At 42.2% G+C, this 14,816-nt stretch overlaps 1 protein-coding gene across 2 annotated transcripts in view; it reads right to left on the bottom strand.

Annotated features, from left to right (window-relative positions):
• LOC112247393 (FAS-associated factor 1) overlaps positions 1 to 14,816 on the bottom strand; it is a 93,829-nt gene that overhangs the window by 73,646 nt on the left and 5,367 nt on the right. For both annotated transcript variants that reach the window (XM_024416178.2, XM_024416249.2), the window contains exons 2-3: positions 10,851 to 10,919; positions 5,737 to 5,783 (exon numbers count right to left, since the gene is read on the bottom strand). In XM_024416178.2, coding sequence (XP_024271946.1) covers positions 5,737 to 5,783; positions 10,851 to 10,919 — 116 coding nt within the window. The remainder of the gene's footprint in view (positions 1 to 5,736; positions 5,784 to 10,850; positions 10,920 to 14,816) is intronic.

Here is a 14,816-nt window from a genome sequence, read left to right on the forward strand (position 1 = left end):
AGGTCAGGCTTGGATACACCCACAGCTAGAAATTAGGCATACCATCATAGGTGGAAGGGCAGAGAGAGGGAGAGATAGAAACAGATGGGCAGGTAGAAAATTGTGTTCAAGAAGAGCAGAGGCTGTTGGCAATAATCAAGGGTCAAACCCTCAAAGGGCACGTGGCCAAACACCTGTATTCCAGATACCTGCACAACTGACCTTGTATACTAAACAAAAATAAAAGGCACAAAATGCAATAACTTAATAAGGAAATCAGTCGAAAAAAAGGTAGGGGCGTGAATCAGAAAACCAGTCAGCATCTGCTGTTAACACAATTTGCCTCATGCAGTGTGACACATCATGCAGCGTTTCCAATTCATGATGCATTTATATGGGCTTATTTTGGACCTAAGCTTGTCGCCTCCCTTCCCGACTATCAGTTAGGGCGGAGACGTGGATTTCGTCATTATTTACAGATCTCTGGTGTAAATGGGACGGTGCACACAGCACAGAAGGAACGAAGGAGAAGAGACCAAAAATACCACATGAGAACAAGCGGACAAAAATGGAAATTAACAAAATCTCAATTCCTGCAATACAGGAAAAACATGCATTTGATTTATTGCCCAGCCCTACAACAGAAAACCGTTCACTCACATAACACCATACATGGATAATACACTTGGTGTGCCACACGTTAGTATGCATATCGAGAAACACCCCGTCATCTGCGGTTGTGAGGCCGATTAGAATTACTGCCACATTCTCTAAAAACGTTGGGCTCCACAAAGTGGTTCAGAAAACAAAATTGCCAGTTTGAGGTAATCCACCCTTACCTAGTAAATGTTTAAGAGCGAAACTAGAAGCACGGCAAATTACACTTCCTGTAGAGTGCACAGATAGCTCAGTTTCAACCTTGGTGCATAACTGACAACTTATCAGACATATCCATCAGAGAATATGTTGGTGTTGTTGAGACCGGCCCATCTATCACCTAATCCATTGTGAAGCTTCTAACTTGACCCCACACACAGACGACACAACCAATGACTAAATAAATATGGCGTGACAAAAATGGAGGTGAAAATTCACCATGGACAGAAGGCTTGGAATGTGATGGAAGGTTTCAGATAACAACAAGTATCGTAGTTACACTTAACCACAAACTTGGCACATTGATACTAAGGATCGTTAAGTCAGGAGAGTTTCAAATAAAAACGGCGGTTCCATGGCATACATGTAGATGGCACTCTCCACCTATTCAATGTGATGCAGGACATGGCTTTGTGGCTGAGAGCAAGCCTCCAGCTGGCTCTGGTCACCTCAATGGAGCCGTTTACTGTGGAGGAGTGCCATCCTACGAGAGCAGCCTGGTGCCAGCTATTTAGTATACGGGCTAGCTGCAAGTCACGCTGCCAGGCTCCATTCATAATTATGTGTGCCCTTAAGAAAACCATGTTCTCATGCCCCAAAGTCTTAAGAAACTTACAAAATAAACCGTTTAACAGAATGTGCCCAGCCTGAATGTATTTGTTCTTGAGCTCAGTGTATTCATGAGTGCTGACTGACCGTTGAGCAAAAACGTTGTCCACAATGCCTCTTAGAGGCTTTTCTCAGTTAGTAACACTCTTAATTCCAGCTTTTGGCAAGATCTGTTTTTCTGGGATTTATCCTCTTTCCCAAAACACTATTTTGCTTCTGTTGATAGCTACTACTGTATACTCAAAGAACATATCAAATACTATCACAGCTTAGTCTGTTCCATTTTCTCCCTACCATTGAAATTCAGTAATTCAAATGCAATGACACCTACAATCTCTACCTTGAAAATCACCTCAAACTATAACCACTGCCAAAAATACTAGTCTTTCACCTGATATTGCCTAGCTGAGCTAGAAATCTGGTTGCATGATTTACGGGCTACATTGGTGTTGAATTCTCAACAGAGTAGGGTTTAAAAAGTGAGCTTCCTAAGGGAAATGAGATCCAAAGCCTAAATGTCCTGCACTGATGATGATCACGATTGTTTCCCTATCTGTCACAGGTTGTGCCTACTCAAGCTCAGTACAAGAAACAGAGCTACATCTTCAAGAGGTCAAGTGCGCTTGTGAAAACAATCATTAAAAACTGATGTTGCGGTACTACTGTCCCAAAGCTACTTCACTCCGCAATCCTCATCAGGCCACAAAAAGTTTAGGCCTACTGGAGCTTTACAAAAAAAATGACTTTAAAACATCTAGGCCTACACAGACGATGGACTAAAGCTCCACACAGCTATGAAAATGTACAGTACTAGTCAAAAGTTAACATTCCAGGGTTTCTCTTTGTTTTTACTAATTTCTACACTATAGAATTGTGAAGACATCAAAACCATGAAATAACACATATGGAATCATGTAGCAACCAAAAGTGTGTTAAAATCAAAATATTTGAGATTCTTCAAAGTAGAAGAATCCCTTTGCCTTGTTGACAGCTTTGCCTTGTTAAAAGTTCATCTGTGAAATGTCTTTCCGCCATAATGCCTTTGAGCCAATCAGTTGTGTTGTGACAAGGTATGGGGTGGTAAACAGAAGACAGCACTATTTGGTAAAAGACCAAGTCCATATTATGGCAAGAACAGCTCAAATAAGCAGGGAGAAACAACAGTCCATCATTACTTTAAGACATGAAGGTCAGTCACCCCGGATATTTGAAGAACTTTTGAAGTTTCTTCAAAAACCCATAAAGCGCTATGATGAAACTGGCTCTCATGAGGACAGCCACAGGAAAGGAAAACCAAGAGTAACCTCTGCTGTCGAGGATAAGTTCATTACCGTTTCCAGCCTCAGAAATTGCAGCCCAAATAAATCCTTCACAACATCAACTGTTCAGAGGAGAATGCGTGAATCAGTCCTTCATGGTCAAATTGCTGCAAAGAAACCACAACTAAAAGGACACCAATAAGAAGAGACTTGCTTAGGCCAAGAAACTTGAGCAATGGGCATTAGACCGGTGGAAATCTGTCCTTAGATCTGAAGAGTCCAATTTAGCAATTTTTGGTTCCAACCGCCATGTATTTGTGAGACACAGAGTAGGTGAACGGATGATCTCTTCTTGGACGTGGGGGTACTTTGCTGGTGACAGTGACTTATTTAGAATTCAAAGCACACTTAACCAGCATGGCTACCACAGCATTCTGCAGATAAACACCATCCCATCTGGTTTGCGCTTAGTGGGACTGTCATTTGTTTTTCAACAGGACAATGACCCAACACACCTCCAGTCTGAGTAAGGGTTAGTCGACCAAGAAGGAAAGTGATGGAGTGCTGCATCAGATGACCTGGCCTCCACAATCACCCAACCTCAACCCAATTGAGATGGTTTGGGATGAGCTGGACCGCAGAGTGAAGGAAAAGCAACCAACAACTGCTCAGCATATGTGGGAACTCCTTCAAGACTGTTGGAAAAGCATTCCAGGTGAAGCTGGTTGAGAGAATGCCAAGAGTATGCAAAGCTGTCATCAAGGCAAAGGGTGGCTACTTTGAAGAATCTCAAATATATTTTGATTTGTTAAACACTATTTTGGTTACATGATTCTAAACTCAGCAAAAAATGAAACATCCCCTCAAAGTCAACTTCGTTCATTTTCAGAAAACTTAAAGTGTAAATATTTGTATGAACATAAGATTCAACAGAAACTGAACAAGTTCCACAGGCATGTGACTAACAGAAATGTAACAATTGGGGGGGGTGGCGGCGTCAAAATCAAAAGTAACAGTCAATGCAGCTGGTGGCCACACCAGATACTAAGTACTGCAGTGCATCTCCTCGTCATGGACTGCACCAGATTTGCCAGTTCTTGTTGTGAGACGTTATCCCACACTTCCACCAAGACACCTGCAAGTTCCTGGACAATTCTGTGGGGGGGCCCTAGCCCTCCGATCCAACAGGTCCCAGACGTGCTCAATGGGATTGAGATCCGGGATCTTCGCTGGCCATGGCAGAACACTGACATTCCTGTCTCGCAGGAAATCAGCCATACTGCTCATTCTGTGCGTGGTGGCAATGTCATGATGTTGGAGGGTCATGTCAGGATGAGCCTGCAGGAAGGGTACCACATGAGGGAGGAGGTCTTCCCTGTAACACATAACGTTGAGATTGCCTGTAATGACAACAAGCTCAGTCCGATGATGCTGTGACACACCGCCCCCCTCCACCTCCAAACCGATCCCGCTCCAGGGTACAGGCCTCGGTGTAACGCTCATTCCTTCGACGATAAAAGCAAATCCGACCATCACCCCTGGTGAGACAAAACCGCGACTCGTCAGTGGAGAGCACTTTTTGCCTGTCCTGTCTGGTCCAGCGATGGTGGGTTTGTGCCCATAGGTGGTGATGTTGCTGGTGATATCTGGTGAGGACCTGCCTAACAGGCCTACAAGCCCTCAGTCCAGCCTCTCTCAGCCTATTGCGGACAGTCTGAGCACTAATGGAGTGATTGTGCGTTCCTGGTGTAACTCGGGAAGTTGCTGTTGCCATCCAATTGCCTGTCACGCAGATGTGATGTTCGGATGTACCGATCCTGTTCAGATGATGTTACAGGTGGTCTGCCACTGAGGATGATCAGCTGTCCGTCCTGTCTCCCTGTAGCGCTGTCTTAGGCATCTCACAGTACGGACATTGCAATTTATTGTCCTGGCCACATCTGCAGTCCTCATGCCTCCTTGCAGCATGCCTAATGCACATTCACCCAGATGAGCAAGGACCCTGGGCATCTTTCTTATGGTGTTTTTCAGAGTCAGAAAGGTCTCTTTAGTGTCCTAAGTTTTCATAACTGTGACCTTAATTGCTTACCGTCTGTAAGCTGTTAGTGTCTTAACGACCGTTCCACAGGTGCATGTTCATTAGTTGTTTATGGTTCATTGAACAAGCATGGGAATTAGTGTTTAAACCCTTTACAATGAAGATCTGTGAAGTTATTTGGACTTTTACAAATTGTCTTTGAAAGACAGGGTCCTGAAAAAGGGACGTTTTTTTGTTGTTGCCGAGTTTGTTATTTCATAGTTTTGATGTCTTCACTATTATTCTAGTGTAGAAAATAGTTTAAAAAATAACAAAAGTTTTTAAAAACTTGAATGAGTAGGTGTGCCCAAACTTGACTGGTACCGTTTGCTTTTTTGAGAAGGCCAATTTTATTTTACAAGAGCATGAAAAAGTAACCATCTCTTCTCTAAAATGTGCTTTCACTGTGGGTGATATAAGACACTATGACATTTCTATAATCACTCGCATAATTTCATACAAATGATTGTTCTATATTCAGGTCAGCAAAAGGTTCAGGGCATTGTAAGCACCTGTGCTTACAGAAAGTACATGAAGAGCGTGTGCAATGGTAGTTTTAAGCCACTGACCTCGATTTCCATTTACACACATATATTTCAAGTGAGTAAGAACAGGACACAGCTTGGGAAATATTGAAATGTTGAGGCAGTATTGAAATGTTGAGGCATGAGCAATACCGGAGTTGTTGCTCACAGTTTTTAAGTATGGATTTGAATGTGGTGATGCATGCCTCCTGTGTAAAGGGTGTTTTCTATTTTGCCGTAGGTTTACGGGACTCCATGCAACATGGTCAACATTATTGGAGTGGATGTTTAGGAAACAGGCTACATTTTATTATCCCTTCCCTCACATATCTGAACAAAGCCAACTGACAAAATTTGCACAGTGAACACTTGATTGACTCTTCTGAAGAGGCAGACCTTTCTGGCATATTACCTTTGCAAGATCCCATTCTCTTGTGGTATCACACCATTGATGGCCGCCTGTAAAGAGAGAAAAGACCATGGAAAATGTTGTGTTACAACTTAATACATTCCTGAAAGCATGCATGTTCCAACATCAAATCCTGATTACTGTAGGTAAATGTCCCCATAACTTTGTACTGCCACTTCCTGCCAATAGAATGACTGCAAAAGGTTGCATTTGAAATCAGTCATGCAAGAAGCGGAGTCACTAACCGCTAATATATTTCAAAAACGAAAATCCCCAAATTAAGCGTTACAGTAATTACTTCAGAAAGCATTCATACCCCTTGACTAATTCCACATTTGTGGTTAGAGCCCGAATTCAAATGTCAAAAAACATGCTTACACTGTCATTTATTGGGTATTGGGTGTAATTGGGTCAGATTTTTTATTTTCAAAGCTATTTGATTAATTTCCAATAAATTTGCAAAAGATTTAACACAGAAATATCTAATTTCCATAAGTATTCACACCCCTAAGTCAATACATGTTCAACTCACTTTTGGCAGCAATCACAGCTGGGAGTCTTTCTGGGTAAGAGCCTTGCGCAGATTGAAGTTAAAATTGTAACTCGGACTAAAGGTCGACCAATTATAATTTTTCAACGCCGATATCGATAATTGGAGGACCAAAAAAAGCAGCTACCGATTAAAATCGGCCGATTTTTTTATTTGTAATAATGACAATTACAACAATACTGAATGAACACTTATTTTAACTTAATATAATACATCAATAAAATCAATTTAGCCACAACTCAATAATGAAACATGTTCAATTTGGTTTAAATAATACAAAAACAAAGTGTTTGAGAAGGAAGAAAAAGTGCAATATGTGCCATGTAAAAAAGCTAACTTTTAAAGGGTTAGGGTTAACCCTAACCCAAATTACGTTTACGTCGCTAACTTTTAAGTTCCTTGCTCAGAACATGAGAACATATGAAAGCTGGTGGTTCCTTTTAACATGAGTCTTCAATATTCCCAGGTAAGAAGTTTTAGGTTAAGGTTATTATAGGTCTATTTCTCTCTATACCATTTGTATTTCATATACCTTTGATTATTGGATGTACTTATAGGAACTTTAGTATTGCCAGTGTAATATTATAGCTTCCGTCCATCTCCTCGCCCCTGCCTGGGCTCGAACCAGGAACACATCGACAACTGCCACACTTGAAGCATCGTTAACCATCGCTCCACAAAAGCAGCGGCCCTTACAGAGCAAGGGGAACAACTACTCCAAGTCTCAGAGCGAGTGACGTTTGAAACGCTATTAGCGCGCACCCCGCTAACTAGCTAGCCATTTCACAGAGGTTACACCAGCCTAATCTCGGGAGTTGATAGGCTTGAAGTCATAAACAGCGCAATGCTTGAAGCAAAGAGCTGCTGGCAAACGCACTAAAGTGCTGTTTTAATGAATGCTTACGAGCCTGCTGCTTGCTTACCACCGCTCAGTCAGACTGCTCTATCAAATCATATAATTAATTAGAACATAATAACACACAAAAATACAAGCCTCAGGTCATTAATATGGTCAAATCCGGAAACTATCATTCCGAAAACAAAAAGTTTATTCTTTCAGTGAAATACAGAACTGTTCCGTATTTTATCTAACAGGTGGCATCCATAAGTCTAAATATTCCTGTTACATTGAACAACCTTCAATATTATGTCATAATTACGTAAAATTCTTGCAAATTAGTTAGCAACGTGCCAGGCGGCCCAAACTGCTGCATATACCCTGACTATGCGTGCAATAAACGCAGGAGAAGTGACAATTTCACTAGTTTAATATTGCCTGCTAGCAATTTCTTTTAACTAAATATGCAGGTTTAAAAATATGTACTTCTGTGTATTGATTTTAAGAAAGGCATTGATGTTTATGGTTAGGTACATTCGTGCAACAATTATGCTTCTTTCGCAAATGCACTTTTGTTAAATCATCCCCCGTTTGGCAAAGTTGGCTGTCTTTGTTAGGAAGAAATAGTCTTCACAGTTCGCAACGAGCCAGGCGGCCCAAACTGCTGCATATACCCTGACTCAGAACGCAAGAGAAGTGACACAATTTCCCTAGTTAAAGGAAATTCATGTTAGCAGACAATATTAACTAAATATGTAGGTTAAAAAATATATACTTGCGTATTGATTTTAAGAAAGGCGTTGATGTTTATGGTTCGGTACACATTGGTGCAACGACAGTCCTTTTTTCGCAAATGCGCTTGTTAAATCACCCATTTGGCGAAGTAGGCTACGACTCAATGATAAATTAACAGGCACCGCATCGATTATATGCAAGGCAGGACAAGCTAGATAAACTAGTAATATCAACCATGTGTAGTTAACTACTGATTATGTTAAGTATGATTGTTTTTTATAAAGATATGTTTAATGCTAGCTAGCACCTTACCGTGGCTCCTTGCTGCACTCACATAACAGGTAGTCAACCTGCCACGCAGTCTCCTAGTGGAGTGCAATGTAATCGGCCATGATTGGTGTCCAAAAATGCCGATTACTGATTGATATGAAAACTTGAAATCAGCCCTAATTAAATCAGCCATTCGGATTAATCGGTCAACCTCTAACTCGGACACTCAGGAACATTCACCGACTTCTTGGTAAGCAACTAGCGTAGATTTGGACTTGTGTTTTAAGTTATTGTCCTGCTGAAAGGAGAATTAATCTCAAAGTGTCTGGGGGGGAAGAAGACAACCAAGTTTCTCTAGGATTTTGCCTGTGCTTAGCTCCATACCGTTAATTTTTTTTTATACTGAAAAACTACGCAGTACTTAACGATTACAAGCATACCCAAAACATAATGCAGCCACCATTATGCTTGAAGACATGAAGAGTGTTACTCAGTAATGCATTATTGGACTTGCCCAAAAACATAACACTTTACATTGTGGACAAAAAGTTAATTGCTTTGCCACATTTTTTTGCAGTATTATGTTAGTGCCTAGTTGCAAACAGGATAAATGTTTAAATAAAACTATTTTTGCACACAGAGCCCATGCAACTTATGTGACTTAAGCAAATGTTCACTCCTGAACTTATGTAGGCTGGCCATACGAAAAGGGTTGAATTCTTAACCTAAGACATTTCAGCTTTTCATTTGTAATTAATTTGTAAAAAATATAATCCCACTTTGACATTTTGGGGTAGTGTGTTTAGGCAGTAAAACAGCAAAATATGGAAAAAGTCAAGGGGTGTGAATTATTGCTGAAGGCAATGTAGATAGGATGATATGAAAATATAGAGATGACAAATCACAGGAGAACAGATCATTCATAAAAAATGTTAAGAGGTTGAAGTGTCAGACTGTAGGCCTCAGGAAAATGATTTATTGTGAAACTGATTTTAGGGAACTGTAGAGGATTGAGAGAGCAGCAAGAGGACAATGCTAGCAGCGAGTAGTTTTGACCCACTGTTAGGAACCTATTGGAGGTGAGAGCTCGAGAACAGGGTGGCTATCCAGCAGTATTTGAAAACAGTACAGAACGTACCATAAACTACTAGGGACATAAACAGAAAATATGATAAAATGATTACTGGGTCCAAGGGGCACTGACAGTATTTAACACTTGTTTGCTGTCCTGTACCAACAGGTCTCTTGTCAATTTTGCTCAACCTAACAGCAACACAAAGGAAGTGCAAGTCATCACATTAACAGATGTGTCTAACCATCGCTGATGCACTCTAATCTGACTACCAGTCTCTTTAGCTAACATTTCACTCCTTGCAATTGCCAAAAAGCCTGGCCTTTCGGCCATCTCAACATTTAATATGCGCTGGATATACGGCGGAGTTGCTCATTGGTTGTTGGAAATAATACATTTTCCATAACATGTGGCGCCTAAAAATAGAATTAGTTATAACAAAGTCTAACAAATTTTGTGGTTGGAATTGCAGAATGTATTATTTTGAGAATTTAGACATGCGCTAGCAACTTGACACACTGCTTTCGTCTGGACAAAAAATATATATTTGCATAATCATTATGATTGGAGGATAGCTGTGAGGGTGATCAAATCCTCTGTTCTCATTAATGATAGAATGTTCATATTTGAAGACGGCATAAAAGCCAGTCTCTTTGGCACATGACATGTAGTGGATTAGCTGAAGAGACTGGTACCCAGACTACTTAGGGCCTGCTTGCTTGCTCTGAATAGCTGCCAGCACAAGAACAGCACTCTGCTAAATATAGCACAGCCCCATTAAAAAACAAAAACTTTATGATAAAGGGTTACATTGTAAAAATAAAAATATTTTTTTTTAAAGAACATTCCACAAGGATCAGTTTCATACTGCTCCTTTGAATCTCAAAATGTAAATCAAAACTGTCAAGAGAAATTCTTTATATGCACATTAAAGATAGGGTAGTAGCCCAAATTACGTTGTCTCTGGCAACTGGATAGACATGGTAATGATGGGGCAATGTTGACTGAAACGTCACAATCAAGGGGCTGATACATCTCAGTAATAAGTGTACCATTTCTGTTAAAATAGAAAACAAACTGAAATAGGTAACAAAATCACACTGTGTGCTTTTAGTGGCTATGCTTTTTGCTTATTTGGTCAATTGAACTGGATTTAAAGTTGCAGTAACTAGAACGCACCAGTGCCCAGTTGTACTGTAGCATGGTTTGATTTTGTCAGGTTCACCATGTAGACTAAGCCTTTGTGGATATCATGAGTAGAGAATTGTGAATTAAACCTACCTAGGCCATCATTTGATATAAATAGGTCTTCATTTAATAAATGTACGTTAGCACAGAGTAAATGGACCGTCACTAGACATGAGCCTACATAGTTTAACTGCAAAACTAATAAAGTACATTGAATTGATTGAATGTTGATTGAACAACAAAAATGCTGGCATTATATTCCAGAAATTACCACATATAACAGTAGTATCACTGTAAAGCACATACTGAAATATAAACCTATAACTCACATTACTCAAAGGTACGTGCACCACTAAAGGCTGTAGTTCAACCATTTTAACAGTTAAATAAATAGATTTTATACTTCCAATTTATAAGAAGAAAATTGAGTCTTGTTCGTATGACCTACTGATGTTTGAACTTACCACTAAATCCCAATTATTGAGTTCTAAGAGCGTGATTGCCTCTGCAATGTCGTCAATGCCAGTGCAAGCCTGTTAGAAAAACAGAAACAGAAGTCATGTACATAACAAAGACCAATAGAAAGTGTAATTGAGCAGCTACGCTGCTAACTGACAACACCAGGGTTATGGGTTTGATTCCTGCATTGACAACTGAATGTGTGTCACTATGACCTGTACTGTGTAGCCAAGTCACTTTGGATAAAGCATCTGCTAAAAACACATAACGCCTACATGCCAGCTCATTACAAACAAACATAGTTATAGCAGATTTGTTTGTTGTATTAAGAGATTGAGTTTATAACTAACTTACAAACTGCTCCACGTTCCCAAATGTGCCTCACCAATAAATTAAATGGACACATGTGGAAAGTACACTACTTGCATAAATTACCATTATCAGTACATAACAGGTAATTACAGTATCATTTAGTGTTATCAACTATCCTATGTAACTATGTATCTAGTCCTTAATGAATAAGGCTCCTCCACTCAGTACATCACTGGGTGGTTTGACTGACAAGTTATAATAGGTTATTATCAGTATCAAGACATGTTACAGTGAACTAGTTATTTCCATTGCACTAACCACCTATGCTAAAGCTAGTATTAATGTGACATTGAAAGGATTCTGCAGATTTAGCTGCATGAAGCCTAATGTGGTTTAAAGAGGAGCTAAAAAGGAGAACATGTACTGTGAAGCAATTCTGTCATCATGGATAGCAGTCTTAACGATTTATGATTGACGCGGCGACTAGTGAGCAGACTGGAGCTCCTACATCACATAAAATTAAGTTATCAAAAACTGATAACAGCCACAAAAATGCTGAAGAACACAGAGCATCAATGTGATGTGTAAATGCAGGCTATTCTTTGGGTGCTGACATACATACATACATACATACATACATACATACATTTCCGGCGCCGACAGAGATGGCCGCCTCGCTTCGCGTTCCTAGGAAACTATGCAGTTTTTTGTTTTTTTACGTGTTATTTCTTACACTAGTACCCCAGGTCATCTTAGGTTTCATTACATACAGCCGAGAAGAACTACTGAATATAAGATCAGCGTCAACTCACCATCAGTACGACCAAGAATATGTTTTTCGCGACGCGGATCCTGTGTTCTGCCTTACAACCAGGACAACGGAGTGGATACATGCAGCGACCCAGAAAAAACGACTCAGAAGAAGAGGGAAACGAAGCGGTCTTCTGGTCAGACTCCGGAGACGGGCACATCGTGCACCACTCCCTAGAATTCTTCTTGCCAATGTCCAGTCTCTTGACAACAAGGTTGATGAAATCCGAGCAAGGGTAGCATTTCAGAGGGACATCAGAGACTGTAACGTTCTCTGCTTCACGGAAACATGGCTAACTGGAGAGACGCTATCCGAAGCGGTGCAGCCAGCGGGTTTCTCCACGCATCGCGCCGACAGAAACAAACATCTTTCTGGTAAGAAGAGGGGCGGGGGCGTATGCCTCATGGCCAACGTGACATGGTGTGATGAAAGAAACATACAGGAACTCAAATTCTTCTGTTCACCTGATTTAGAATTCCTCACAATCAAATGTCAACCGCATTATCTACCAAGAGAATTCTCTTCGATTATAATCACAGCCGTATATATCCCCCCCCAAGCAGACACATCGATGGCTCTGAACGAACTTTATTTAACTCTCTGCAAACTGGAAACGATTTATCCGGAGGCTGCATTCATTGTAGCTGGGGATTTTAACAAGGCTAATCTGAAAACAAGACTCCCTAAATTTTATCAGCATATCGATTGCGCAACCAGGGGTGGAAAGACCCTGGATCATTGTTACTCTAACTTCCGCGACGCATATAAGGCCCTGCCCCGCCCCCCATTTGGAAAAGCTGACCACGACTCCATTTTGTTGATCCCTGCCTACAGACAGAAACTAAAACAAGAGGCTCCCACGCTGAGGTCTGTCCAACGCTGGTCCGACCAAGCTGACTCCACACTCCAAGACTGCTTCCATCACGTGGACTGGGAGATGTTTCGTATTGCGTCAGACAACAACATTGACGAATACGCTGATTCGGTGTGCGAGTTCATTAGAACGTGCGTTGAAGATGTCGTTCCCATAGCAACGATTAAAACATTCCCTAACCAGAAACCGTGGATTGATGGCAGCATTCGTGTGAAACTGAAGGTGCGAACCACTGCTTTTAATCAGGGCAAGGTGTCTGGTAACATGACTGAATACAAACAGTGCAGCTATTCCCTCCGCAAGGCTATCAAACAAGCTAAGCGCCAGTACAGAGACAAAGTAGAATCTCAATTCAACGGCTCAGACACAAGAGGCATGTGGCAGGGTCTACAGTCAATCACGGACTACAGGAAGAAACCCAGCCCAGTCACGGACCAGGATGTCTTGCTCCCAGGCAGACTAAATAACTTTTTTGCCCGCTTTGAGGACAATACAGTGCCACTGACACGGCCTGCAACGAAAACATGCGGTCTCTCCTTCACTGCAGCCGAAGTGAGTAAGACATTTAAACGTGTTAACCCTCGCAAGGCTGCAGGCCCAGACGGCATCCCTAGCCGCACCCTCAGAGCATGCGCAGACCAGCTGGCCGGTGTGTTTACGGACATATTCAATCAATCCCTATACCAGTCTGCTGTTCCCACATGCTTCAAGAGGGCCACCATTGTTCCTGTTCCCAAGAAAGCTAAGGTAACTGAGCTAAACGACTACCGCCCGTAGCACTCACATCCGTCATCATGAAGTGCTTTGAGAGACTAGTCAAGGACCATATCACCTCCACCCTACCTGACACCCTAGACCCACTCCAATTTGCTTACCGCCCAAATAGGTCCACAGACGATGCAATCTCAACCACACTGCACACTGCCCTAACCCATCTGGACAAGAGGAATACCTATGTGAGAATGCTGTTCATCGACTACAGCTCGGCATTCAACACCATAGTACCCTCCAAGCTCGTCATCAAGCTCGAGACCCTGGGTCTCGACCCCGCCCTGTGCAACTGGGTACTGGACTTCCTGACGGGCCGCCCCAGGTGGTGAGGGTAGGCAACAACATCTCCTCCCCGCTGATCCTCAACACTGGGGCCCCACAAGGGTGCATTCTGAGCCCTCTCCTGTACTCCCTGTTCACCCACGACTGCGTGGCCACGCACGCCTCCAACTCAATCATCAAGTTTGCGGACGACACAACAGTGGTAGGCTTGATTACCAACAACGACGAGACGGCCTACAGGGAGGAGGTGAGGGCCCTCGGAGTGTGGTGTCAGGAAAATAACCTCACACTCAACGTCAACAAAACTAAGGAGATGATTGTGGACTTCAGGAAACAGCAGAGGGAACACCCCCCTATTCACATCGATGGAACAGTAGTGGAGAGGGTAGCAAGTTTTAAGTTCCTCGGCATACACATCACAGACAAACTGAATTGGTCCACTCACACAGACAGCATCGTGAGGAAGGCGCAGCAGCGCCTCTTCAACCTCAGGAGGCTGAAGAAATTCGGCTTGTCACCAAAAGCACACAAACTTCTACAGATGCACAATCGAGAGCATCCTGGCGGACTGTATCACCGCCTGGTATGGCAACTGCACCGCCCTCAACCGTAAGGCTCTCCAGAGGGTAGTGAGGTCTGCACAACGCATCACCAGGGGCAAACTACCTGCCCTCCAGGACACCTACACCACCCGATGTTACAGGAAGGCCATAAAGATCATCAAGGACATCAACCACCCGAGCCACTGCCTGTTCACCCCGCTGTCATCCAGAAGGCGAGGTCAGTACAGGTGCATCAAAGCTGGGACCGAGAGACTGAAAAACAGCTTCTATCTCAAGGCCATCAGACTGTTAAACAGCCACCACTAACATTGAGTGGCTACTGCCAACACACTGTCAATGACACTGACTCTACTCCAGC

Source organism: Oncorhynchus tshawytscha, linkage group LG01 (genome assembly GCF_018296145.1).
Source record: "Oncorhynchus tshawytscha isolate Ot180627B linkage group LG01, Otsh_v2.0, whole genome shotgun sequence".
NCBI lineage: Eukaryota > Metazoa > Chordata > Actinopteri > Salmoniformes > Salmonidae > Oncorhynchus > Oncorhynchus tshawytscha.